General features: G+C 63.1%; 1 protein-coding gene across 1 annotated transcript in view; it reads right to left on the bottom strand.

Annotated features, from left to right (window-relative positions):
- Window positions 1–2,078: 2,078 nt before the first annotated feature.
- LOC138815651 (polypeptide N-acetylgalactosaminyltransferase 9) overlaps window positions 2,079–26,926 on the bottom strand; it is a 48,440-nt gene continuing 23,592 nt past the window's right edge. The window contains exons 3-11 of the mRNA XM_070005066.1: window positions 25,017–25,183; window positions 23,425–23,599; window positions 22,308–22,505; window positions 17,635–17,752; window positions 11,879–12,064; window positions 10,800–10,937; window positions 4,375–4,470; window positions 3,779–3,946; window positions 2,079–3,023 (exon numbers count right to left, since the gene is read on the bottom strand). Coding sequence (XP_069861167.1) covers window positions 2,877–3,023; window positions 3,779–3,946; window positions 4,375–4,470; window positions 10,800–10,937; window positions 11,879–12,064; window positions 17,635–17,752; window positions 22,308–22,505; window positions 23,425–23,599; window positions 25,017–25,183 — 1,393 coding nt within the window. The 3' untranslated portion in view covers window positions 2,079–2,876. The remainder of the gene's footprint in view (window positions 3,024–3,778; window positions 3,947–4,374; window positions 4,471–10,799; window positions 10,938–11,878; window positions 12,065–17,634; window positions 17,753–22,307; window positions 22,506–23,424; window positions 23,600–25,016; window positions 25,184–26,926) is intronic.

The following is a 26,926-nucleotide window of genomic DNA, read 5'->3' as shown; positions in this document are numbered from 1 at the left end:
ACTCAGCTTTGCATGTATCACCTCAGGGCCCTGGATATACAGGAGCAAATCCATCTGGAGTGAGCAGTTGGCCTGGGGCCTGGCTGGCTGGAGGCTCAGCCATGAAGAAATCTCACTTTAGCTGATTTGTACTAGCACAGATAAGCCATTTAATTTAACTTTTAACATGATTATTGGGTGCCTTAAAAAGCAAGAAGAAATAACGAGGTTTCTCCACTTATTTTCCCCTGGGCTGTTAACCAGGCCACTTGTCAAGGTTGTCAGCTTAATTAGCTTTGGTCATCTGGGGATGCTGTTCCCATCAGCTTGAGAGACAGCCTGAAGCTGCTGGACCCTCAGGCCTGGAGCCCTGAGCTGAGCGCAGAGGGCGCAGGCAGCTTCTGTGTGTCTGTCTGGGGGGAGGGCCGAGGCAGCTTCTGTGTGTCTGTCTGGGGAGGGCCCCAGGCAGATTCTGTGTGTCTGTCTGTGGGGAGGGGCTCAGGCAGCTTCTGTGTGTCTGTCTGTGGGGAGGGGCTCAGGCAGCTTCTGTCTGTCTGGGAGTTGGGGGAATGGGGCTCCCCAGGTCCCGTCTGGGAGGAGGCAGGAGAACTCCCTGGGTCTGAGCTTGGCTCTGCTCCACTGAAGAGCCAGATGCTTCTGCAGAAAGAGGGTGCCACATGCTGTCTCCCCAAACTCCTACAGCGCCCCAGACAGGGCAGAGTTTGTGTGAGCATGAGGGTAAGTTGGAGCAGGGGCTCTGGTCCTATCAATGACGTCCTTGAAAGGGTGGGGGACACAGAAGCCACAGAGGACGGAGGCTCAGGTACTGCAGCACCGGCCAAAGCGAGCCACGCCAGAGCTGGGAGGGACGGGGGTCACAGGGTCCTGCCCTGTCCATACCTTGACTTAGAATCCGTTTCTGAGCTTGGAGAGATGGTAGATTCTTTCTTCCCCCCTCTTTCCCTTTTCCTCCCTCTCACTGTCTGTATCTCCTTTGTGCTGCTATCCCAGGCCTGGGCACTGCCCCTTAGCTCTACCACTGGAGCCCCAGCCCCGTTTGGCAGCTCTGAGTGAGGCCGGTGGACTGTTCTGCATCTCCAGTGCTGCCAGTGCTGTTCTGTGTTTCTCCTCTTTTATCCTCTCTCCTCATCTCTTGCTTTCCTTTTTTTTCTCCCCAGGTTGGCTTCGATACAGACCACATCTGGCTGTATTGTTTAATTGTTTTCTATTTCTGTGGTACTGGGGTTTGAGTTCAGGGCCTTGTGCTGGTAGGCTGGCCCCAGTGGGGTGTGTCCCCGAGTCAGAACCCATGGGGGCGTCCTGCTGGCCACGGGCAGTGCCCGGCACCGCGCTGTGCAAACCTTGTGGCTGTGAGGAGCCCACCCAAGCCCACCTCCCTCTCCCCAGCTGCTGGCTGAGGCTCCTCAGGATTCTTGGGAAATTGCCAGGGCTGAGTACCCACAAACAAGCAGGTGAGGGCTGTCGGGTTGGGTAGAAAGTCAGGCGCACCTGTGAGCAGGTCTCAGGAGGCAGAATTGGGGACAATTAGACCAGAAGAAGGCATTTCTGAGGCATGGCATGGGGAAAAGGAATCTCACGCAAGAGCAGGACGCTGGGGCAGGAAGTGGGCACAGGGTCCCCAGGAGATGCTCAGAGGCTGGCTGCGGCTCACGCTCCTGAGTGTGCGTCTACGTCTCCCCTCCCCCCAGGATGAGAATGAGCCAAGCATGCGCCGGAAGCCAGCCAGGGCCTTGGTTCCGTCGGTCAGTCAGGCACCTGTTTGTTTCCATCCTCCTCCTGCTCCTGCTGGGGCCGTGAGCCCAGCGGCCCCAGGCCTGTTCTCCCAGTGAGCACACGCTTCCGGCCCCATGCCGCTGCACCAGCCTCGTCTCTAAGGTTCGTGCTATGGTACCCAACCCGCAGCTTGAGCACACATGACTGAAAAGTTCGGAGGGGCCCTGAGCTACGAGGATGGTTGCCATGGAGCCCAGGGGCCAGGGAACTTCTGGAGGCACAAGAGCCACAGTGGCCAGCACCCAGGCTGAGGCCCCCAGACCGCTCACCCCCAGCCAGCCAACGCCTGGCAAGGTCAGCCCTCCTGGCCCAGCAGACATCGGTGAGCGTTTTCCTGGAAGGCCACAGAAAAGCTTTTAGCTTTGCCAGCAACATCTCAACTCTGCAGCCACAGACACCATGCCAACAGTGGGAGTGGCTGTGTGCCAATAAAACTTTATTTATAAAAACAGGCGAGGTGCTGGGGGCATTGTTTGCTGACCCCTGCTGCAGGGACAGCAGGGCAACAAGAGCCAGGGCCTAGGATGGGGTGGGCTACCTGGCAGTGGCCAGCCTTGACCCCCACGAAGACAGGTATGACCGTCTCTGCCACTTAACCGCTGCCATCTGTCCCCCACTGGCCATTCCTAAATGTGTGACCAGGGCAGACGTGGTCTCCTGGCCTCTAACCAGACCACAGGGCCGCTCTGGTCTGGCGATGGTAAGTGGGCCAGGAAGGGGCCGCCAGTTGGGAGGTGTTGGCCGGCTGGGTGGAAGGGGCGTCTGGTGCAAAGACGCTGCCCGGCCTCGGCTCTGGGCAGCAGGGCTGGCACTGTGGGGGTATGTACAGGGAACTGGCACATGCGGGAGGCGGCTGTCCGGTGGCCTGTCTGGGAACACCATAGAAAAGGCACGTGGTTCGGCATTGGCGTGCTCTGTCTCAGATCTCTGTCCCAGGAGACGCTGCTCCCGGCCTGCGGCCGATGCCACCGGCTGCTTGGCTTCCACGGTCCTGGGAGACAGGGCCCAGCCCCGCTCTTGGTCTGTAGGGTCTGCAGAGACCGGTTCCCACCCGTGCCCCCGCCCAGGTCCACAGGGCTCTGCGCTGGGTGGAGAAGGAAGGGTCAGTGCCGTCCATGCTTGATCCAGTTTCTGATCATCCACTTCTGCCCTGAGCACCTCTGCACCACCAGCCGCAGCCCGAAGTTGGCGTCCTTGGACATTTCCACCTCCAGGCACCGGCCAGTGTCACGACTCACAATGGGACCACTCTGCGGAGAAGCTGAGCTGGTACGGAAGCTCACCTTCCGTACAAGAGGCCACCGTGCCAGCCCCGCCCGGCCCCACGCTGCCACCACAACATCCTAGGGACCCTGTCCTCTGGTCTGTCTAGTCAGGCCCTGCTGCAAGCCTGCCCTGCTCCCCGTTCTCTGGTCCACAGACACTCCAGAATGGCCCAGGCCCCTGGGGACCCCAGCGGCAATGGAGGTGGAACTCCAGCGACCCGAGCAAGCAAAGTGGCGGCTCACGCCACAGCTGAGGAGCATGCTGCCCTCCAGGACAGTGGACCCACTCCTGACTGCCAAGTACTGCCCCAGGGAAGTCGGGCAGGGACGGGGACACTCAGAGGACATGCCTGGCTGCCCTCATTCTGCCAGCCTGACTGGATGGAGAAAGATGGGCAAGACTGGTCCTGAGTATGGGAGGGCAGTGCATAGCCCAGCCATGGAGGGAAGGGAGGGGGGCCTGCCAGCAGTCTCTCTCCCCTTCCCTCTCTCCCCCTCCTCCCCCTCTCCTCAATCGCATTCCACCACACCCTCCCTGCCAAGATGGACCAAAACCTCTGAGCTTGTCTCAGAGTTGACCTCCAGCTTTAAACAGCCATGGGGCTGATGTGGGAGCTGCCCTGCCCCCTGCCCCCCGCCCCCCGCCCCCCACCCTCACCCCCCCACGCTGCCCTGCTGCCACCCCACCAGCTAGCCCCGAGGGCAGCGGTGCCTCCTGCCTCAGCGCCCCACCCACTGACCTGGGTGAAGTCCCACAGCCGCTGGCTGGGCCTGGCTACATCCTCACATCTCTTCAGGGTGGGCGTGCGGCCCCTGCCGTCATCCACCAGACACTTGGAGTCGGGCAGAAAGGCGGTGGAGCCCAGGGGTCCCAGCTGGAGGAGGCCGTCCGCGCTGTACCGCACCAGCTGAGGGGGCAGCGGGAGCGGTCAGTGGCCGCCCACCAGGCCTGGCTGACCCCAGGGTGAAGAAAGGCGCTTGCATGGGCCCCTGGTGTGTGTTGGAGGCTTTACCTGGGGACGCCGTAGCGGACCACCAGGGTGGCGGGGCTGAGGGACAGATGGGCGCCGCCCAGGCTCAGGATGCCGGCCGGCCCTCAGCTGTTGGGAAATGGAGCTACTAGACACAGGGAGACCTGGTAGGGCACAGGAGCCCAGGCCACCCTCCCCTGACTCAGCCTAGGGCTCGAGATGCTGGAGTGGCAGGGAACACCCCAGCCCCAGCCTTGCTCTAGACCACGGCGGACAGCTCCCACCCCTGAGCACGGTGGGCAGCGTCCCACGCCTCCCTCTGTGCCTGCCGGAGCCCAGCGGGGGTGGCCCCGGGAGGCGCCTACCTGGGAGGACATGCCGTGACAGGGGTAGAGGATGGCCCGGTCATCGTCTTCTGCCCCCTGGTCCAGGCAGTAGCCCGTGGCCTTGCTGTTTCTCACCTGCAAACAGGAGAAGCCTCGGGTCACTTGGTGCGGGCCTTCGGGCTCCCTGCCTTGGGTGGGGGACCTGCGCTGTGCCTGCCTGGTGCTGTCCTGAGGGACAGGCCACCCTGGGGGGGTTCTGCCCAGGGGAGGGGAGGAGTGAGGGACGGGGAGGGAGTGGAATGGGGCGGGGGAAGAGCGGTTGCCATAGAGAGGGGAAGAGATGAGGCGCACTTGTGTAGTGTGCATGTGGACTTGTGACCTCTACATGCACATAGGTGTGTGTACTCTACATGCATATGGATGTGTGTATTCTACATGCATGTGGACTTGTATACTCTACACGCATGTGGATGTGTGTATTCTACATGCATGTGGGCATGTGTACTCTACATGCATGTGGACTTGTGAACTCTACATGCATGTGGACTTGTGAACTCTACATGCATGTGGACTTGTGAACTCTACATGCATGTGGACTTGTGTACTCTACATGCATGTGGACTTGTGTACTCTACATGCATGTGGACTTGTGAACTCTACATGCATGTGGATGTGTGTATTCTACATGCATATGGATGTGTGTATTCTACATGCATGTGGACTTGTGTATTCTACATGCATGTGGACTTGTGAACTCTACATGCATGTGGACTTGTGAACTCTACACGCACGTGGACGTGTGTACTCTACATGCATATGGACTTGTGAAGTCTACATGCATATGGACTTGTGAAGTCTACATGCATGTGGACTTGTGAAGTCTACATGCATGTGGACTTGTGAACTCTACATGCATGTGGACGTGTGTACTCTACATGCATGTGGACTTGTACACTCTACATGCATGTGGACTTGTGTACTCTACATGCATGTGGACTTGTATACTCTCCATGCACGTGGATTTGCATACTCTACATGCATGTGGACTTGTATACTCCATGTGTAGACTTGTATACTCTACATGCATGTGTGTGGACTTGTATACTCTACATGCATGTGTGTGGTGTGTGTAATCTACATACCCGTGTGTGGACTTGTATACTCTACATGCATGTGTGGACTTGTATACTCTACATGCATGTGGACTTGTATACTCTATATGCATGTGGACTTGTGTACTCTATACATGCATGTGTGTGGTGTGTGTAATCTACATACCCATGTGTGGACTTGTATACCCTACATGCATGTGGACTTATATACCCTACATGCATTGTGTGGACTTGTATACTCTACATACATGTGGACTTGTATACTCTACATGCATGTGGACTTGTATACTCTACATGTATGTATGTGGTGTGTGTAATCTACATACCCATGTGTGGAGTTGTATACTCTACATGCATGTGGACTTGTATATTCTACATGCATGTGTGGACTTGTATACTGTACATACATTGTATGGACTTGTATACTCTACATGCATGTGTGGACTTGTATACTCTACATGCATGTATGTGGCATGTGTAATCTACATACATGTGTGTGGACTTGTGTAGTCTGTGTGCATGTGTGTGGAATTGTAGTCTGTGTACATATGTGTGGTTTGTGTAATCTACATACGTGTGTAGTCTACATCTATGTGGACTTGTGTAGTCTGCAAGCATGAATGTGGACTTGTGTAGTCTGGGTGCATGTGTGTGCTTGTTTAATCTGCATACCTGTGTATGGATTTGTGTAGTCTGCATGCATGTGTATGGACTTGTGTAGTCTGCGTGCATGTGTGTGGACCTGTGTGGTGAGTGTGCATGTGTGTGGCTTGTGTAATCTACATACCTGTGTATGGATTTGTACAATCTACATGCATGTGTGTGGACTTGTGTAGTCTGCGTGCATCTGTGTGGACTTGTGTGGTATGCGTGCATGTGTGTGGCTGGTATAATCTATATGCATTGCGTGTGGCTTGTGTAGTCTGCATGCATGTGTGTGGACTTGTGTAGTCTGCGTGCATGTGTGTAGCTTGTGTAGTCTGCATGCATGCGTGTGGACTTGTGTAGTCTGCGTGCATGTGTGTGGCTTGTGTAGTCTGCATGCATGCGTGTGGACTTGTGTAGTCTGCGTGCATGTGTGTGGCTTGTGTAGTCTGCATGCATGCGTGTGGACTTGTGTAGTCTGTGTGCATGTGTGTGGCTTGTGTAGTCTGCATGCATCTGTGTGGACTTGTGTGGTGTGTGTGCATGTGTGTGGCTGGTATAATCTATACGCATTGCGTGGACTTGTGTGGTCTGTGTACATGTGGACTTGTGCAGTCTACATGCGTGTGGACTTGTGTAGTCTGCGTGCATGTGTGTGGACTTGTGTAGTCTGCGTGCATGTGGACTTGTGCAATCTACATGCGTGTGGACTTGTGTAGTCTGCATGCATGTGTGTGCACTTGTGTAGTCTGCGTGCATGCGTGTGCACTTGTGTAGTCTGCGTGCATGGGTGTGCACTTGTGTAGTCTGTGTGCATGCGTGTGCACTTGTGTAGTCTGCGTGCATGCGTGTGGACTTGTGTAGTCTGCGTGCATGTGTGTGCACTTGTGTAGTCTGCGTGCATGCGTGTGCACTTGTGCAGTCAGCTCACAGTTCAGGCTGGGGGTTTGGCAGGCAGAGCTGGCACAGAGCCTGGCTCCAGACCACGTTTGGTGGTTCCCGGGGAAGCCCTGTATGGAGGGAACAGGAGTGGATGAGTTGGCCAGGAGCCCCAGGGACCGTCTGTGAGCACTGCCCTCCAGGCTTCCTTCCTTCTGGCCGTCCCACGTGCTGGCCAGGGCAGAGCGCACCTCTTACCCAGAGACAGAGCAGAGGAGCGCTGGGGAGAGGAGGCACAGCCCCTGCCGTTGGGGGGCTCCTTGCATCAGCATAGACCTGAGGGGTGCAGGAAAGCAGTAGCCACCCCCTGGCTTTGGAGGGAGCCCTGTGAAGCTGTGCAGGTGGGCACTGTGGGCACTCATGGGTCTGTAGAGCTGGCGTGTCTGCCCTCCTGTGTGTCACAGGTGTCCATGTATGTGCTTCTGAGGGCACATGGGTTGCATGTATTGTGGTACACAATCATGGCTACACAGTGTGAGTGCACGATTGTGTGCACACATGCTCACGTGCCATGACCTGTTCCTCTGTGTAGCTGGGATTACAGGGATGAAGCTTGTGCCCAGCCAGGAGATGCTTTGATTGGCGCTCAGGATGAGTGCATGTGTATGTATGGACATGCACATCTGAATGCATGTCTATACACAATCCTGTATTTGTGCAAATATATATATAGATATGTATATGCATCTTGGTGTGGTGTTGAGGTGGGTATTTGGGTGTGGGTGTTGGGGTACGAGTGTTGGGGTATAGGTGTGGGGATGCAGGTGTGGGGATGTGGGTGCTGGGCTGTGGGGATGTGGGTGCAGGGGTGTGGGGATGTGGTGCTGGGGTGTGGGGATGTGGTGGGGGGGGTGTGGGGATGTGGTGCTGGGGTGTGGGGATGTGGGTGCTGGGCTGTGGGGATGTGGGTGCAGGGGTGTGGGGATGTGGGTGCCGGGGTGTGGGGATGTGGTGCTGGGGTGTGGGGATGTGGGTGTTGGGGTGTGGGGATGTGGTGCTGGGGTGTGGGATGTGGTGCTGGGGTGTGGGGATGTGGGTGTTGGGGTGTGGGGATGTGGTGCGGGGTGTGGGGATGTGGTGCTGGGGTGTGGGGATGTGGTGCTGGGGTGTGGGGATGTGGGTGCTGGGGTGTGGGGATGTGGTGCTGGGGTGTGGGGATGTGGGTGCCGGGGTGTGGGGATGTGGGTGCTGGGGTGTGGGGATGTGGTGCTGGGGTGTGGGGATGTGGTGCTGGGGTGTGGGATGTGGTGCTGGGGTGTGGGATGTGGTGGGGGGGTGTGGGGATGTGGGTGCTGGGGTGTGGGGATGTGGGTGCTGGGGTGTGGGGATATGGGGTGGGTGCGGGGTTGTGGGGATGTGGTGGGGGGTGTGGGGATGTGGTGCAGGGGTGTGGGGATGTGGGTGTTGGGGTATGGGGATGTGGGTGCAGGGGTGTGGGGATGTGGTGCAGGGGTGTGGGATGTGGTGGGGGGGTGTGGGGATGTGGGTGCTGGGGTGTGGGGATGTGGGTGTTGGGGTGTGGGGATGTGGTGCTGGGGTGTGGGGATGTGGGTGCTGGGGTGTGGGGCTATGGGGTGGGTGCTGGGGTGTGGGGATGTGGTGGGGGGGTGTGGGGATGTGGGTGTTGGGGTGTGGGGATGTGGTGCTGGGGTGTGGGGATGTGGGTGCTGGGGTGTGGGGATGTGGGTGCTGGGGTGTGGGGATATGGGGTGGGTGCTGGGGTGTGGGGATGTGGTGGGGGGGTGTGGGGATGTGGGTGCTGGGGTGTGGGGATGTGGGTGCTGGGGTGTGGGGATGTGGTGCGGGGGTGTGGGGATGTGGGTGCTGGGGTGTGGGGATGTGGGTGCTGGGGTGTGGGGCTATGGGATGGGTGCTGGGGTGTGGGGATGTGGTGCTGGGGTGTGGGGATGTGGGTGTTGGGGTGTGGGGATGTGGTGCTGGGGTGTGGGGATGTGGGTGCTGGGGTGTGGGGATGTGGTGCTGGGGTGTGGGGATGTGGGTGTGGGGATGTGGTGCTGGGGTGTGGGGATGTGGGTGCTGGGGTGTGGGGATGTGGTGCAGGGGTGTGGGGATGTGGTGCTGGGGTGTGGGGATGTGGTGCTGGGGTGTGGGGATGTGGGTGCTGGGGTGTGGGGATGTGGGTGCTGGGGTGTGGGGATGTGGGTGCTGGGGTGTGGGGATGTGGGTGCTGGGGTGTGGGGATGTGGGTGCTGGGGTGTGGGGATGTGGTGGGGGTGTGTGGGGATGTGGGTGCTGGGGTGTGGGAAAGTGGTGCTGGGGTGTGGGGATGTTGGTGCTGGGGTGTGGGGATGTGGTGCTGGGGTGTGGGGATGTGGGTGCTGGGGTGTGGGGATGTGGTGCTGGGGTGTGGGGATGTGGTGTTGGGGTGTGGGGATGTGGTGCTGGGGTGTGGGGATGTGGGTGCTGGGGTGTGGGGATGTGGTGCGGGGGTGTGGGGATGTGGTGCTGGGGTGTGGGGATGTGGTGCGGGGGTGTGGGGATGTGGGTGCTGGGGTGTGGGGATGTGGTGCTGGGGTGTGGGGATGTGGGTGCGGGGTGTGGGGATGTGGTGCGGGGGTGTGGGGATGTGGGTGCGGGGTGTGGGGATGTGGTGCTGGGGTGTGGGGATGTGGTGGGGGGGTGTGGGGATGTGGGTGTTGGGGTGTGGGGATGTGGTGCTGGGGTGTGGGGATGTGGTGCTGGGGTGTGGGGATGTGGGTGCTGGGGTGTGGGGATGTGGTGCTGGGGTGTGGGGATGTGGGTGTGGGGATGTGGGTGCTGGGGTGTGGGGATGTGGGTGCTGGGGTGTGGGGATGTGGTGGGGGGGTGTGGGGATGTGGGTGCTGGGGTGTGGGGATGTGGGTGTTGGCTGGGGTGTGGGGATGTGGTGCTGGGGTGTGGGGATGTGGGTGTTGGGGTGTGGGTGCTGGGGTGTGGGGATGTGGGTGCTGGGGTGTGGGGATGTGGGTGTTGGCTGGGGTGTGGGGATATGGTGGGGGGGTGTGGGGATGTGGTGCGGGGGTGTGGGGATGTGGGTGCTGGGGTGTGGGGATGTGGTGCGGGGGTGTGGGGATGTGGGTGCTGGGGTGTGGGGATGTGGGTGCGGGGTGTGGGGATGTGGGTGCTGGGGTGTGGGGATGTGGGTGCTGGGGTGTGGGGATGTGGGTGCGGGGGTGTGGGGATGTGGTGCCGGGGTGTGGGGATGTGGGTGCTGGGGTGTGGGGATGTGGGTGCTGGGGTGTGGGGATGTGGTGCTGGGGTGTGGGGATGTGGGTGCTGGGGTGTGGGGATGTGGTGTTGGGGTGTGGGGATGTGGGTGCTGGGGTGTGGGGATGTGGGTGTGGGGATGTGGGTGCTGGGGTGTGGGGATGTGGTGTTGGGGTGTGGGGATGTGGGTGCTGGGGTGTGGGGATGTGGTGCTGGGGTATGGGGATGTGGTGCTGGGGTGTGGGGATGTGGTGTTGGGGTGTGGGGATGTGGGTGCTGGGGTGTGGGGATGTGGGTGCTGGGGTGTGGGGATGTGGGTGCAGGGTATGGGGTGGGTGCGGGGGTGGGTGTTGGTTGGGGTGTGGGGATGTGGGTGCGGGGTATGGGGTGGGTGTGGGGATGTGGTGCCGGGGTGTGGGGATGTGGGTGCTGGGGTGGGTTTTGGTTGGGGTGTGGGTGTTGGAGTGCAGGTGTTCTAGTGTGCGTGTCTGAAGGGTGCAGATGTCTGCCTCTTGGAGGAAAGCCCACCCACCCCTGCAGGGTCTCGGGTGCAGGCGGTACCTCTCCGTACGTGAGGGTGTTGTTGTAGATCCTCATCTCGGGGTACACGTTCTCTAGGTACCACTTGAAGCTGCGGCACTTCAGCCTCTGGCGCAGGGCCAGCCTCTCAGACACGTCCCCAAAGTCCACCCCGGGGTTCTGTGGGGTAGAAGCAGGGACAGGTGGAGAGCTGCACATCGCAGCTCAGGTCTCCTGCCTACAGCAGCCCCCGGCCGCCTGGCGTGCCGAGACTGCATCCAGATCCCCTGTCTTATGTGTGTCCACACGCTGCCCTCCTGAGGGGCCCTGAGTGCTGGCGTCTCCTTCCTGACCTGTGTTCCTTGGGTTGATCTTGAGGGGCCGAGAACCAATCTCATGGGCAATCACTGCGCCCACACGGAGTCCCAGTGCGGACTCCAGACCCTGGGGCTGGGCAGAGTCCTGGGAGAGCTGAGTGGTCAGATCCCAGGAGGGAGGGCCTTGGGAGCTCACACCTGGCTGCTCCGGGAGCCTCCCTGCTACCACCTTGCCCTTGGCTACTTTAATCAGTCCTAGGAGCCCCGAGCTGGCCTTGCTGAGTGCTCCGTCTTCCTGGTGAATCATGGGACCTAAGGGTGAGGAGGCCTGCAGAGAGGCCCCGTCCCCTCTCCCCCGGCTCAGGTTTCTTACAGCCTGGGGACAGGGGTGGCACTAGAGCCTGGGCTCCCAAAGTGAGTCTGTTTCAAAAACCAAACCAGGCCAGTGGCTCACACCTGTAATCCCAGCTACACAGGAGGCTGAGATCTGAGGATCTCGGTTCAAGGCCAGTCCAGGCAGGAAAGTCCGTGAGACTCATCTCCAATGAACCACCAGAAAACCGGAAGTGGTGGTAGAGCGCTTGCCTTGAGCTGAAGAGCTGAGGGACAGTTGTTCTGAGACCCCAGGCCCAGAGTGGCTGCTGCAGGTGCCGAGGAGAGGCCCCGCGGCCATGCCCAGCCGCGGCTGTCCTCAGCCTCTCCCAGCGTGGAGGTGGCCGCCCTTTCCTGCCCCATCCTCCTGGCGGGGAGGCCCCGGCGTTGACTCCCCATGCCCCCGCCCCTCCCCGCTGGGCACGGGCTTACGGTCATGGGGATGTTCCAGGCCATGTACACGTGGGACTTGAAGTCGTCCATCCACACCTCTGCGGCCCGCAGGGCGTTGCGCTTGGCGTAGTAGTCGATGTCGTTGTTGTAGGGCTTCTTGCTGCGCTCGATGTGTGCCACGCGAGAGCAGGGCAGTACTTCCATGCTGCCGCCGCACTGCCACACCTGGGGGCGGGACCCGGTGAGGCCCAGACAGCCCTGCCTCCGGGGGTCGGGGGCCGGGGGGCGCCCGTGCCTTCTTCAGGGACGATGCCCTGGGGGAGGGGCGGGGGGCACAGGCTGCGGCTGGTCTACCGGGCCTGCGTGCGAGCCTTCTCCCCTTTGGGGTTCCCTCCCAAGACTGATTTCTCTTGCGTGTTTTGTGACGGTGGATCCTTTGCCTCCACCCACCCCATGGCTACGTCCCCTCCAGCCTCAGGGGTCTGTGAGCTGCCTCTGCCCCAGGCCCACGGCCCCCGTGACAGCAGGGCCACTGTCTGCACGTGCCCCGTCCCCAGATCCCATCCAACAGCCAGGCCTAAGGGGAATCTGCGCCAACCACTGCACCCCTCCCTGCCGGACCCCGCACAGACCTGGGCCTCGGCCTGGTGTCCCACGCCAGCTCCAGCTGATCCTTGCCCATCCATAGCCCTCCCTCTCCCCGCTGCTGGACCACGGGCCTGGAGCCCAGAGCTCATTTCATGCCTCCTGCCCTGGCTCATGTCTGGCTCGCAGGAGTCTGGGAGCTGTTTGGTAAGACTGGCCTGATTGGTTTGGGGGAGGCTTGGCAGCACTGAGCTTTGAACTGGGGGCTTTGCACTCGCTCAGGTTCCTTCCTGCGGCCGAGGTATTGCAAAGGGACCGCACGCGAGCTGTGACTTCCCACTGCATCTAGGCTGGAGGCGGTGCGTGTCTTGGAGGATTGGAGCCTCCTGGTCACTTGCTCTGGTGAGTGCCAGGCCTCTGGTGGGCGGATGTCTCCCTGTGCAGGCATTGCAAAGCCACTGGACAAATCTCCTCCCAGGAAGGGCCTGGGAGCAGGACGCCCGCCCCTCCTCTAGTTGGAGTCTGAGGCCCTGGGATTTCTTGCATATTTGGATAGGAAGGCTGCATATAGGACTCTCCGGGATGCTTTTACGCGTCAGAGGCTCTGGATTAGAGGCTATGGATCAGAGGCTCAAACCTCTGTCAATTCCAGAAAATACTGGCAACAGGGTCTTCCCTGTGTGGCTGGCAGAGACAGCAAACCCCTCATACAGTGCTGGGCCCAGCCCTGGATCTCGAAGGAGTGCAGCCTCATCCTCCCCCAGACAACCTCAGCCTCCCCCAGACGACCTGATCCTCCCCCAGACAACCTGATCCTCTACCAGACGACCTGATCCTCCCCCAGACAACCTCAGCCTCCCCCAGACAACCTGATCCTCCCCCAGACAACCTCAGCCTCCCCCAGACGACCTGATCCTCTACCAGACGACCTCAGCCTCCCCCAGACAACCTGATCCTCCCCCAGACAACCTGATCCTCTACCAGACGACCTGATCCTCCCCCAGACAACCTCAGCCTCCCCCGGACGACCTCATCCTCCCCCAGACACCCTCAGCCTCCCCCAGACACCCTCAGCCTCCCCCAGACGACCTGATCCTCCCCCAGACAACCTGATCCTCTACCAGACAACCTCAGCCTCCCCCAGACGACCTGATCCTCCCCCAGACGACCTCAGCCTCCCCCAGACGACCTGATCCTCCCCCAGACAACCTGATCCTCTACCAGACGACCTGATCCTCCCCCAGACAACCTCAGCCTCCCCCGGACGACCTCATCCTCCCCCAGACACCCTCAGCCTCCCCCAGACACCCTCAGCCTCCCCCAGACGACCTGATCCTCCCCCAGACAACCTCAGCCTCCCCCAGACAACCTCAGCCTCCCCCAGACAACCTGATCCTCCCCCAGACAACCTCAGCCTCCCCCAGACGACCTGATCCTCCCCCAGACAACCTGATCCTCTACCAGACGACCTGATCCTCCCCCAGACAACCTCAGCCTCCCCCGGACGACCTCATCCTCCCCCAGACACCCTCAGCCTCCCCCAGACACCCTCAGCCTCCCCCAGACGACCTCAGCCTCCCCCAGACACCCTCATCCTCCCCCAGACAACCTGATCCTCCCCCAGACAACCTCAGCCTCCCCCAGACGACCTGATCCTCCCCCAGACAACCTCAGCCTCCCCCAGACACCCTCAGCCTCCCCCAGACACCCTCATCCTCCCCCAGACACCCTCAGCCTCCCCCAGACACCCTCAGCCTCCCCCAGACGACCTGATCCTCCCCCGGACGACCTCATCCTCCCCCAGACAACCTCAGCCTCCCGACACCCTCATCCTCCCCCAGACGACCTGATCCTCCCCCAGACAACCTCAGCCTCCCCCAGACGACCTGATCCTCCCCCAGACAACCTCAGCCTCCCCCAGACACCCTCAGCCTCCCCCAGACACCCTCATCCTCCCCCAGACACCCTCAGCCTCCCCCAGACACCCTCAGCCTCCCCCAGACGACCTGATCCTCCCCCGGACGACCTCATCCTCCCCCAGACAACCTCAGCCTCCCGACACCCTCAGCCTCCCCCAGACGACCTGATCCTCCCCCGGACGACCTCATCCTCCCCCGGACGACCTCATCCTCCCCCGGACGACCTCATCCTCCCCCGGACGACCTCATCCTCTCCCAGACAACCTCATCCTTCTTCAGACAAATGGCAGCAGAGCCAGTGCCACTTATGGTTAGGTGGGCGCCTGGCCATTTTTCCGGGAAGGACTAAGGCTCTGGCTCATTCCCATTCTCCTGGTGACAAGTGTGGCTCCTGAGGACAAGCAGCAAACCTGGCCGCTGCTGCCCTGTGGCTGGGCACCTGGCTTCTGAGTCAGAGCAAGCGCACCACATGCTCACTGGGTTCCTTCGATGCACTGGGACTGGAAAGGATGCCGTTCCTGGTCACCATCTTGGCTGATGGAGGCTGCAAGAAGCCGTCCATCCATACAGCTGTCCACGCAGATGTCTGTCCACATGGACGTCCCTCCTCCATCCTCCAAGAAGGTGGCTGTGTGGGTCTTCTTTGAGTCCAGTTTCCTCCAAGGTGACTGAGGCTGGCCCCGGGTACACCCAGTGGCCTCCTGTCTGTTGGCTTCTTGAGCTACCAGAAGCCAGGCTCCTGCCCACAGGTGATCTCCCCTGGTGTGAGCTGACTGGTGCCCATCAAGGCCAGCCTCCCAGCAAGCCAAGCCATCTCCAGCCAGGCCTGGTGCCGGGGCCGATGGCTCCTTCCTGTGGCCACGGTGATTCTTCCTTCTGCCACCAGACACCGGCCTTGCAGGAACAACTCACCCAGGGGGTTTTGGCTTTGCAAATGGCTCTACCTCCAGGTCAGTGCATCACCCTCTACAGGATCCCCTGTCCCCCACTGACCCCGCCCCCAGAGCTTCAGGCTGGTCACATTCTAGTTCCTCCTTCTGGAGACAGAAAGGCAGATGCTGGCTGGTCAGCAAGCCAGGGCAGCAGGCGCATGCTGCAGCTCAGCCGTGGCTCTGGGCGCTGCTGGCTCGGTGGTGAGGAATGCTAAAGGCCGGAAGGAGAGGCAAGCACACCCATCCGAAGGCACTGGAGGTCCCAGGGTGAGAGAGGAGCCACTGACACGGGAAGGACTGGACGGCCATAAAGCAACGCGGTGACGGCCGAAAGCTGAAGCCCCAAGTGGGGACAGATGTGCACTTGGTGCGTGGTGGAGCCGCTTTTCCAAGGGAAGGGTGAGAACTAGTCCACTGTTACACAACGTGGTGCACGAAGACCCCAACCCCACGTCTCCAGAAACACGCATCACAGCGGGTGAAGCCCGTCACATGAGAACTGTCCTGGACTCAGGAAGAAGCAAGAGTGTGCAAAGGGCCGGTGGTCACTGCCTGCTCTGAGCACCGCTTGGCGGGGGAGGCTCCTGGTACTAGTCACCACCCCAGCTGACTGGGACAGGCCCCGCGAAGCAGGTCTACAGCACAGGACGGGCCCACAGCTCCCTCGGTCCTGTCCCACCCCCTTGGGTCATGTCCTGGGCGGTGCCAGCCCTCCCCGTCTCCCAGCAGCACTTGCCTGGAGCTTTGCGGCACGCCGCTGGATTTCCTGACCAGACTCTCGGTGCTTGCTTTTTGTCCTGACCTTTATTAAACTGAATGGACACGATGAATTCACTTCCCCTAATCGGCATGAGGCCTTTCCTCATTAGGAGACGCGCAGCTGGCATTTCTATAAGCACAGGAATGTAAATTGGCCCCAAGACCACGGATTTTCTCTAATTGGGCCAAATAGATCTGAGGGGCCGTGCGAGCCGCCTGTTAGCCACGGACCCGAAGCGGGAGCAGAGGCAGGCGGCACCGAGCACAGAGCTGGAGTGGCGGGAAGCCCCGCGCGCTGGGGGTGGGCAGAGCTGCGCTACTCCGGGCTCTCAGGTCACTGGCCTCCACCGCTGACTGCACACCAGGACGGCAGCGGGTTCCAGGCGAGGGGACAGAGGCCGAGCTCCGGGGGACGGTGACCTCGGTCCTGGGCCAGCCAGGTGGCCCGGGGAGCTGTGCTGGGCGGCCCGCGTGTGGTCAAAGGCTGCCGCTTCCCAGGTGGAATGCCAGCGCAGCAGCCGACCACGTCCCGGCGGCCCGTGGGCCAGCACACCCTGGCCCTGTGTCCGCCCGGCCGCCGGTCCTCAGGACCAGCTCCTCCTGTGGGCTTCACGCAGGGCGCCTGCTTGGGCTGGGGGCGTCCCAAGTGGTCAAAGAGCATCCGCTCCCGTCCACCTCTCCCTTCGCCTTCCACCCCGTCCCCACTCGGTCGGTTATTCAGGTCCTCAGGCTCACCAGCTGACCCAGCCCTCCCCCTCCCCCTCCACACAGCTAACCAGCTCCCCCTCCCCCTCCACACAGCTAACCAGCTCCCCCTCCCCCCCACAGCTAACCAGCTCCCACCCCTCCCCCTCCACACAGCTAACCAGCTCCCCCTCCCCCTCCACAGCTAACCAGCTCCCCCTCCCCCTCCACACAGCTAACCAGCTCCCCCTCCCCCTCCACACAGCTAACCAGCTCCCACCCCTCCCCCCCACAGCTAACCAGCTCCCCCTCCCCCCCACAGCTAACCAGCTCCCCCTCCCCCTCCACACAGCTAACCAGCTCCCCCTCCCCCCCACAGCTAACCAGCTCCCCCTCCCCCCCACACAGCTAACCAGCTCCCCCTCCCCCTCCACACAGCTAACCAGCTCCCCCTCCCCCCCACAGCTAACCAGCTCCCCCTCCCCCTCCACAGCTAACCAGCTCCCCCTCCCCCTCCACACAGCTAACCAGCTCCCCCTCCCCCTCCACACAGCTAACCAGCTCCCCCTCCCCCTCCACACAGCTAACCAGCTCCCCCTCCCCCTCCACACAGCTAACCAGCTCCCACCCCTCCCCCTCCACACAGCTAACCAGCTCCCACCCCTCCCCCCCACAGCTAACCAGCTCCCACCCCTCCCCCTCCACACAGCTAACTGGTCCCCAGTGCCTTCTCCCCCCCCCACCCCCCCCCCCCCCCCCCCCCCCCGCCACCAGGCAGCAGCAGGAGAGAGGGCCTGAAAGGTCAAAGGGCATCAGAGCACCAGGCTTCGTGCCCCGCCCTTGCTGGTGTCGGGTGACCGGCTGCCCCACGGCTGGGGCCTCGCTGGCCCTCGCTGGCCCTCGCTGGCCTGCTCACCCTCATCCCCAGCTCGATATTCTCTGCGCCGTACACCTCCATGCCCGGGTCCAGCAGGCCAATGTCCCCAAAGTATTCGCGGTCCACCACAAATGAGCAGCCGATCATGGCGGGTGTCCTGCGGAGACAGAGGGCAGCAGGCGTCACCTGAGGGGCAGGAGCCCGCCTGGGGGGCCACACCTGGGGGGCACACACCTGCGGGGCACACACCTGCGGGGCACACACCTGGGGGGCACACACCTGGGGGGCACACACCTGGGGGGCCACACCTGGGGGCACACACCTGGGGGGCACACCTGGGGGCCCACACCTGGGGGCCCACACCTGGGGGGCACACACCTGGGGGGCACACACCTGGGGGGCACACACCTGGGGGGCACACCTGGGGGCCCACACCTGGGGGGCACACACCTGCGGGGCACACACCTGGGGGGCACACACCTGCGGGGCACACACCTGGGGGGCTGAGCCCGCCTGTGGGGCCTGCAGGGCCGACAGAGGACAGACACCGACAGCCGACAGACGCCAGACAACAGCCGAGCAAAGGCCCGGCTCACTCTGCACTCGATTTTGGCCTCAAAGCCAACCATAGTGAAGTTCAACACTGATTTTAACCGTCGGCCCCAGACAGGCCACGTTACATCAGGGTGGCTTTTCCTTCCTCGGCCACCATGACCGTGATGTCTGGTGGACGGACACCGTTTCCCATCGAGCCTGTTAACGCTGGTAATGATCTATTATTATTATTACTCAGTTCCAAAGTAAACTCGAACCCTAAGACGATCGCAGCAGCGTCAGCTAGCTCTGAATTTATTTGTGGGAGAAAACCTTGCTGTGATAAAAGAAAACAGGAAAGCTAAGGGGCACCGTGGCTGGAAGGGCCTCAGGCCTGGGTGCTCTCGGGTTGGGGGTACACCAGAGGTTCTTGCGGTGCGTCTCCACTCTGGCTGTCTTACAGCCTGCAGGGAGACCTGAGCTTTCCCTTCCCCGGTGCGGCCAGGCCCTGCCTCTCCTGGCACCCTCTGCCTTTACCTCCTGTCTACTGAGTATTTAGGTTCCAACAAACCCCCTCGAAATGTTGAAAGAGGGAGCAACCCACACAGCCTCGGTGAGCTGGGGAGGTAAATGGTGGGCTCTCCACACAGGGCTGAGAAAGGCCCGGCCATCCGCCTCCCAGGAGGAACCGGCCTCGGGGAGACCGGCATGCCGAGGCCTCCAGGGGGCGCTGGTGGTGCGGGGAGGAGGCAGGGCCAGCCCAGGATGGCCTCGGAAGCACAGCTAACCCACCTTCATTTCCCGAGGGCTGGGGTCGGTGAGGTCAGGTGGTGAGCCTCCTCCGTCCTTATGTGGAAGGACCTGTGTGCTGGCAGTGCTGGTTCCGGAACACTGTGTCCACCCGGGGCCCGCAGGGGGCCCACAGGGGGTCCACACAGGTCCACACAGACAGGTCCACATGAGCCCACACAGGTCCACACAGACAGGTCCACACAGACAGGTCCACATGAGCCCACACAGGTCCACACGGACGGGTCCACACAGACGGGTCCACACAGGTCCACACAGACAGGTCCACATGAGCTCACACAGGTCCACACAGATGGGTCCACACAGGTCCATACAGACGGGTCCACACAGATGGGTCCACACAGGTCCACACAGGTCCACACAGGTCCACACGGGGCCCACACAGGTCCACACAGGTCCACACGGGGTCCACACGGGGCCTACACAGGTCCACACGGGGCCCACACAGGTCCACACGGGGTCCACACTGTTACACACAGGTCCACACGGGTCCACACAGGTCCACACGGGGCCCACACTGGTACACACAGGTCCACATGGGGCCCACATGGGTATACACGGGGTCTACATGGGTCTACACGGGGCCAACACAGGTCCACACAGATCTACACAGGTCTACACAGGGTCTACCTGGGGCACACACAGGTCCACACAGGTCCACACGGGGTCCACACGGGGCCCACACAGGTCCACACGGGGCCCACACAGGTCCACACGGGGCCTACACTGGTACACACAGGTCCACACAGGGCCCACACAGGTCCACACGGGGTCCACACTGTTACACACAGGTCCACATGGGGCCCACATGGGTATACACGGGGTCTACATGGGTCTACACGGGGCCAACACAGGTCCACACAGATCTACACAGGTCTACACAGGGTCTACCCTGGGGCCCACACAGGTCCACACAGGTCCACACGGGTCCACTCGGGGCCCACATTGGGTCCACACAGGGCCCACACAGTTCCACCCGGGGCCCACATTGGGTCCACACAGGGCCCACACAGGCCCACACGGGGTCCACACGGACCAGGCCCACACTGACTGGGCTCCTTCGGGCACTACGTGCCACAGGTCATCACCTTCCTGATGTCCGGCTCTGAATCTGCCTGGCCCAGCCCAGTCAGACCCCCGCCACCATCTCAGCTTCCCTCCGGCCCCTCCTCTTCCTCAGTCTCCACTTCCCTACGTCCTGCACTTGGTGGCTCTGACCATGGGGGAGCGTAGATGCCAATGTCATAGTTTACTTAAATTTGGAAACCACTGCGGTGACTGGGGGCTGGGGGTGAAAGGTGGGGATCGGGGTGCTTGGGACTGGGGCCCTGGGGACTGGGGGTGACAGGCCAGGACTGGGGGTGACAGGCCAGGACCGGGGCACTGGGGGCCGGGGGTGACAGGCCGGGACCAGGGCCCTGGGGACTGGGGGTGACAGGCCAGGACCAGGGCACTGGGGGCCGGGGGGTGACAGGCCGGGACCAGGGCCCTGGGCCCCCGTCTGCGGGAGATGCTGTCAAGGCCCTGGCCGGGAGGCAGTGTCTGCACAGGGACGGGCTCCAAACCGCAAGCAGTCTGATAAAGGTCCTCCGGGGGGCGCTTGTGGAAGCTGCATGGGACAAGGGGCTGCTCCCTCCAGCCTCCTGGCTGGCTCCGGGCCGGGCGGAGGCGGCTGTGTGCTGGTTAGCTAGCTTTCAGGACCAGGTGTTAATGGCTCCCAGGCCTCTCCTGGGCTTCCTGAATTTCACTGACTGATAAACTGTCACACACGAGGCATTTGTTTTGCCACTAGTTGGGATCTTCCAGACCATTTCAACCCCTGCTCGCTGACCGGCGGCTCTGGGACCCATCTGTGGCACGGCACTGCGATGGAGCTGGAGCCCAGGCCCTGCCAGGCGGTGTCGGCACCCAGCCGGGCTCCCAGCAGAAGCCCCAGGGGCCCGGCTGCCTTGGCAGGCTCGTCAGTCTCACCGTCAACATCCTCGGTGGTGGAAATCAGAGAGGTGTGGGCCGGCGCCCAGTGATTCCACCTCACCGCGGCCCCACAGCCCTGCCCGGCTTCAGGCTGCCCTGGGACTTCATTATCACGGAGATGTTCTGCCAGCAGAGCAAGGGCCACGCCAGGCCTGAGGGTGCCCGGCCCGGCTGTGCTGATGTTCCATTGTCACAGTCTGTCGGGCAGGGCTGCCCACCGCCACCCTGAGCTCCTGCAAGACCCTCCTGCAAGGGGTGCCGGCCCGGGTGCTGCGAGGCGCTCTCAGGGCCTCATGGGCATGGCGGCCTCCGCCAGCGGGGCCTCCCCGAGTCACCCAGCCCCTGCCCTGCCCCCGCCCGGGAGGCCTGTCAGGGCCTGAGGTGCAATTCACGTCTGGGACAGTGCCGGAGCCTAGCCTCCCCGGGACAGGGGGAGCCTCTGGAATTTGAGGCACAGGCTCCCCAGGAGTTCCTTGGACAGGGGTGGAGGGAGTTGGGGGAAGGTCTCAAACTACAGGAGCTCGGGGGTTGGGGGACTGACACAGCGACTTAGGTGGTTTAGCTGTGTAGGAATCAGGCGTCAGTGAGACAGCACAGGGAGCAGCTGGGTCTGGGCTGAGCGGCGCCCCCAGGCCGCTGGGCACAGGCGCAGCCCACCAAGGCAAGCGGCCCCGGCCAGTGCGCCTGCCTCCCAAGGCACGAGCAGGTACGTGAGCATTCCAAACGTGTACGAATCCCGCTCTTCAAAGGAACTAATTCAAAAAATAAAGTCTCGGCAGGACAGTCTGTGGGGATCTGATTAAATAATCGTGGGTCTCTGTCCACAGCAAAAAGCATTCCCATCCCTGGACAGTGCGATGAAAGTGAACTATATGTCATGGGTGGAGACGGGAGGGCGGGAGGGAGGGAGGGAAGAGACAGTAGAAAGGAAATGTGCTCATTACCTGACTCGTTAAAATAACAATAAAGCAAATTTTTAAAAACCCAGCTAGGCTCCTATAATCCTAGCCACTCAGGAGGCTGAGATCTGAGGATCGTAGTTCAAAGCCAGCCTGGGCAGGAAAAGTCATGAGACTCCTATCTCCAACGAACCACCAGAAAACAGGAAGTGGTGCTGTGGCTCAAAGTGGTAGAGCACTCGCCTTGAGCTGAAGAGCTCAGGGACAGCGCCCAGGCCCTGAGTTCAAGCCCCAGGACCAACCAAAAAACAAACCATCCATCCTCAGGCCCTACTTTCCTCTCTCTGCCTGGGCCACGGGATTCGTGTGCCAGCACCGGCTCCTTGCTCTGTGTCTCTACCACTGTCTGTCCCCCGTCTCCCTCTCTTCCTCTCGCCTGGCCCCCAGCCCCCTGGCCTCAGGCCTGCCCAGGCCTGCCGTCTCCTCACCCCTCACCTGATGGGCGCGGACTCATCCCCTCGGTCCAGCCAGTCCTGCGGTGGGATGATGTACATGCACCACAGGCCCCAGTTGTAGCCGTGGGCGGCGTTGGCGTACTGCTGCACCTCGAACGTGTTGTACTTGATGTTGTCGATGGCAGGCAGGATGATGCGCCTCCGGTCCTCTCGAATCCGCGTGAGGGCAGGCTCAGCCCTGTGGGAGATGCGCGGATGGTGAGGGAGCCCGCGGAGCACCTGCGCCGTGTGTCCCTGCCCCGTGCACCCTGTCCCTGCCCAGCCCTGCCCCGTGTGTCCCTGCCCCGTGCACCCTGTCCCTGCCCAGCCCTGCCCCGTGTGTCCCTGCCCCGTGCACCCTGTCCCTGCCCAGCCCTGCGCCGTGTGTCCCTGCCCCGTGCACCCTGTCCCTGCCCAGCCCTGCGCCGTGTGTCCCTGCCCTGTGCACCCTGTCCCTGCCCAGCCCTGCCCCGTGCACCCTGTCCCTGCCCAGCCCTGCGCCGTGCACCCTGTCCCTGCCCAGCCCTGCCCCGTGTGTCCCTGCCCTGTGCACCCTGTCCCTGCCCAGCCCTGCCCCGTGCACCCTGTCCCTGCCCAGCCCTGCCCCGTGCACCCTGTCCCTGCCCAGCCCTGCCCCGTGTGTCCCTGCCCCGTGCACCCTGTCCCTGCCCAGCCCTGCCCCGTGTGTCCCTGCCCCATGCACCCTGTCCCTGCCCAGCCCTGCCCCGTGTGTCCCTGCCCCATGCACCCTGTCCCTGCCCAGCCCTGCCCCGTGTGTCCCTGCCCCGTGCACCCTGTCCCTGCCCAGCCCTGCCCCGTGTGTCCCTGCCCCGTGCACCCTGTCCCTGCCCAGCCCTGCCCCGTGTGTCCCTGCCCCGTGCACCCTGTCCCTGCCCAGCCCTGCGCCGTGTGTCCCTGCCCCGTGCACCCTGTCCCTGCCCAGCCCTGCGCCGTGTGTCCCTGCCCTGTGCACCCTGTCCCTGCCCAGCCCTGCCCCGTGTGTCCCTGCCCTGTGCACCCTGTCCCTGCCCAGCCCTGCCCCGTGCACCCTGTCCCTGCAGGACCGCGGGGGCTGGCTCCCAGCCTCCCGTGGGGTGGAGCGGGTCCCCGGCCCTTACCAGCCTGTGTTGAACTCCACGTGGGCATCGAAGAAGCCCACCACGGGCGCTGTGGCCGCCTTCCAGCCCTGCAGCCGTGCCCGGATGAGCCCCTCGCGCCGGCTGTTGCGCACCACCTTCACCAGGCCCGGGTACCGCTTGTGCACGTACTGGTCCAGGCTGAGCTTGAGCTCCGCTGCGGGGAGAGGGAGGGCTCAGCACGCGCCGGGGACCCACGCTGCGACACTCGGGCCTCAGCCCCGCGTCCACAGCTCCTGAGCGTCGTTCGAAGCCCCACGGGGCTGGGCCGCAGGGACAGCGAAAGAGAAAAACGGCCATGCAGAGGGAGGTCGGCACTGGAGCAGGAGAAAATGGGACCAGCTGTGGCCACGGGAGATGAGCAGAATGGGGTCCATCACACCGGGGAGGTGGCTCGGCCTTAAGAGGGGAAGTCAGACACAGGCCACAACCTGGATGGACAAGCCAGTCCAAGGACAGTGCAGTCTGGCCACCAGAGTGGCCCCTGGAGCAGTCCAACTCGGGGTCAGACAGCAAGATGGGGGCTGGGGAGGGGCTGGGGGCTGGGGAGGGGCTGGGGAGGGGCTGGGGGCTGGGGAGGGGCAGGGGAGAGGCTAGGGAGGGGCTGGGGAGAGGCTAGGGAGGGGCTGGGGAGGGGCTGGGGAGGGGCAGGGGAGGGGCTGGGGTCTGGGGAGGGGCAGGGGAGAGGCTAGGGAGGGGCTGGGGAGAGGCTAGGGAGGGGCTGGGGAGGGGCTGGGGAGGGGCAGGGGAGGGGCTGGGGGCTGGGGAGGGGCAGGGGAGGGGCTGGGGGCTGGGGAGAGGCTGGGGAGGGGCAGGGGAGGGGCTGGGGAGGGGCAGGGGAGGGGCAGGGGAGGGGCAGGGGAGAGGCTGGGCAGACAGCAGGATGGGGGCTGGGGAGGGGGCTGGAGCAGAGCTTTGGCCTGGCAGGGCCCCAGCAGCCTCCTAGGAGGTGATGGGACAGGGCCACACATGTCCTCAACACGGTGCCGGCACACTAAGAACAGCTAGCACAGTTGGGTACATTTTAGACGAACTTTGAAAAAAAAGGAAGAATCCCTGAATCCCTGGCACCCCCACAATCAGTAGCAGTTCCTCCCAGGACCTGGGCGCAGAGGGGACTGAGGCACACCGTGCGAACAGGAGCAGAGGCTTGAGCCAGGGCTGCACACAGCCCAAGGGCCAGGGGACTCTCCCAGGCGGGTGGGGGAGGACAGGGGCTCCCCCCCCCGCCCCGCCCTGGGAGGTTGGGACTGGCCTGTTCTCACCTGATCATGCCTTCTGGCCTCCAGCCAAGTCCCTGTCACCTCAACCCCAGGTTTTGCTCTTTGCTTGGGAGACAGCACTGTGCCCAGAGCCTACAGAGCGCTGTGGGGCTGGCCTGACCAGAGCGGGCCCCCCCCAGTGCCCCCTCCCCTCCCCTGCCCAGAGCGGGCCCTCCCCAGTGCCCCCTCCCCTCCCCAGCCTACAGAGCGCCCTGGAGCTGGCCTGACCAGAGCGGGCCCTCCCCAGTGCCCCCTCCCCTCCGCGGCATCCCCCTGCACGAGCCGTGCCAGCCCCCCGGCGGTGGCACTCACCATTATCACTGTTGTCATCCACTAGGATGACCTCCTTCAGGAGCTGGGAGGGCGTGTGGTTGACCACGCTGTGCACGGAGCGCAGGATGACCGAGAGGGCCTCGTTGACAAAGATGAAGACCACGGACACCTGGGGCAGGTCTTTGGCGTAGGTCATCTGTCTGCACCTGCGGGAGGCACCGTGCTCAGTGGAGGCCGTGATGGCCGCTGGGGGGCAGGGGCTGCCGAGGCCCGGCCGGATCAGGCCCGGGCGTGTGCGGGGCAGGATCACAGTGCTGCAGCAGCTGCGGCCGCACGCTGAGCCGTCGGGACCGGCTGGAGGCTGAGCCCGGTGGCCGCGTCCTGCCGGCCCCATGCGGAGCCTCTCCCCTCACTGTGCAGCAAGAGGACCTGCGAAGTCCAGCAGAGGTTGAGGGGCCAGAGCAGCAGAGTACCCGCGGGGTCAGGGCAGCACCCGCGGGGTCAGGGCAGCACCCGCGGGGTCAGGGCAGCACCCGCGGGGTCAGGGCAGCACCCCTGGGGTCAGGGCAGCACCCGCGGGGTCAGGGCAGCACCCACAGGGTCAGGGCAGCACTCCTGGGGTCAGGGCAGCACCCCTGGGGTCAGGGCAGCACCCGCGGGGTCAGGGCAGCACCCCTGGGGTCAGGGCAGCACCCGCGGGGTCAGGGCAGCACCCCTGGGGTCAGGGCAGCACCCGCGGGGTCAGGGCAGCACCCGCGGGGTCAGGGCAGCACCCCTGGGGTCAGGGCAGCACCCGCGGGGTCAGGGCAGCACCCGCGGGGTCAGGGCAGTGCCCCTGGGGTCAGGGCAGCACCCTCGGGGTCAGGGCAGCACCCGCAGGGTCAGGGCAGCACCCGCGGGGTCAGGGCAGCACCCGCGGGGTCAGGGCAGCACCCCTGGGGTCAGGGCAGCACCCGCAGGGTCAGGGCAGCACCCGCGGGGTCAGGGCAGCACCCGTGGGGTCAGGGCAGCACCCGCAGGGTCAGGGCAGCACCCACGGGGTCAGGGCAGCACCCCTGGGGTCAGGGCAGCACCCCTGGGGTCAGGACAGCACCCTCGGGGTCAGAGCAGCACCCTGCGGGGTCAGGGCAGCACCCCTGGGGTCAGGGCAGCACCCACGGGGTCAGGGCAGCACCCACGGGGTCAGGGCAGCACCCCTGGGGTCAGGGCAGCACCTCTGGGGTCAGGGCAGCACCTCTGGGGTCAGGGTAGCACCCGCGGGGTCAGGGCAGTGCCCCTGGGGTCAGGGCAGCACCCCTGGGGTCAGGGCAGCACCCGCAGGATCAGGGCAGCACCCGCGGGGTCAGGGCCGCACCCACAAGGTCAGAGCAGTGCCCCTGGTCCCTGAGCAGGTCACAGACTCCAGGGAAGCCCTGCACCAGCCACAGTTTGTCACCCAAGGTTTGTCCAGGTCGGGGTGATGGACACAGCAGAGGGCGGGGTCCGTGAGGGGCTGCCTGGCCGCCCAGGGCCCCGCAGGCAAGGCTGCAGACTGGGGGCTCCGGGGCTGAGGTCAGCCTCCGCTGCCTTTCCCACCGTCAGACACCTCCCAGCAGGGCCCGCCCTGCCCCACCGTCGGCCCAGGTCCAGGGGCAGCCCTTCCTCCTTTCCCCTGGGACTGTGTGGGGCAGCTTCCCATGTGTCAGCCCCTCCGTCCACATCCATTCCTCCTCGGGCCGATGCCCCGTGGCTGCCCATGTGCCCTTCTGATCTCCTGCTCCAGCTCAGAGCCCAGGGTCTCCCCGGGCTGAAGCAGGGCATGGCGCTGGCTCTGGGCTTTTCTGTGGATACTCTGTCCCCACCCCAGCCGGCGCACAGAGTTCTTCTGCGGACTGGTGGGTGCTCATGGTGGGCAGAGCGGGTGAGGCTGGAGCTGGGTCTGAGCACCAGGAGACAGATGCTACAGAGGT

Source organism: Dipodomys merriami, unplaced genomic scaffold (genome assembly GCF_024711535.1).
Source record: "Dipodomys merriami isolate MVZ:Mamm:240054 unplaced genomic scaffold, mDipMer1.0.p SCAF_655, whole genome shotgun sequence".
In the NCBI taxonomy this organism is placed as follows: Eukaryota; Metazoa; Chordata; class Mammalia; order Rodentia; family Heteromyidae; genus Dipodomys; species Dipodomys merriami.
The sequence above is the reverse complement of the archived record's forward strand: the minus strand, read 5'-3'. Positions and strand labels throughout refer to the sequence as shown.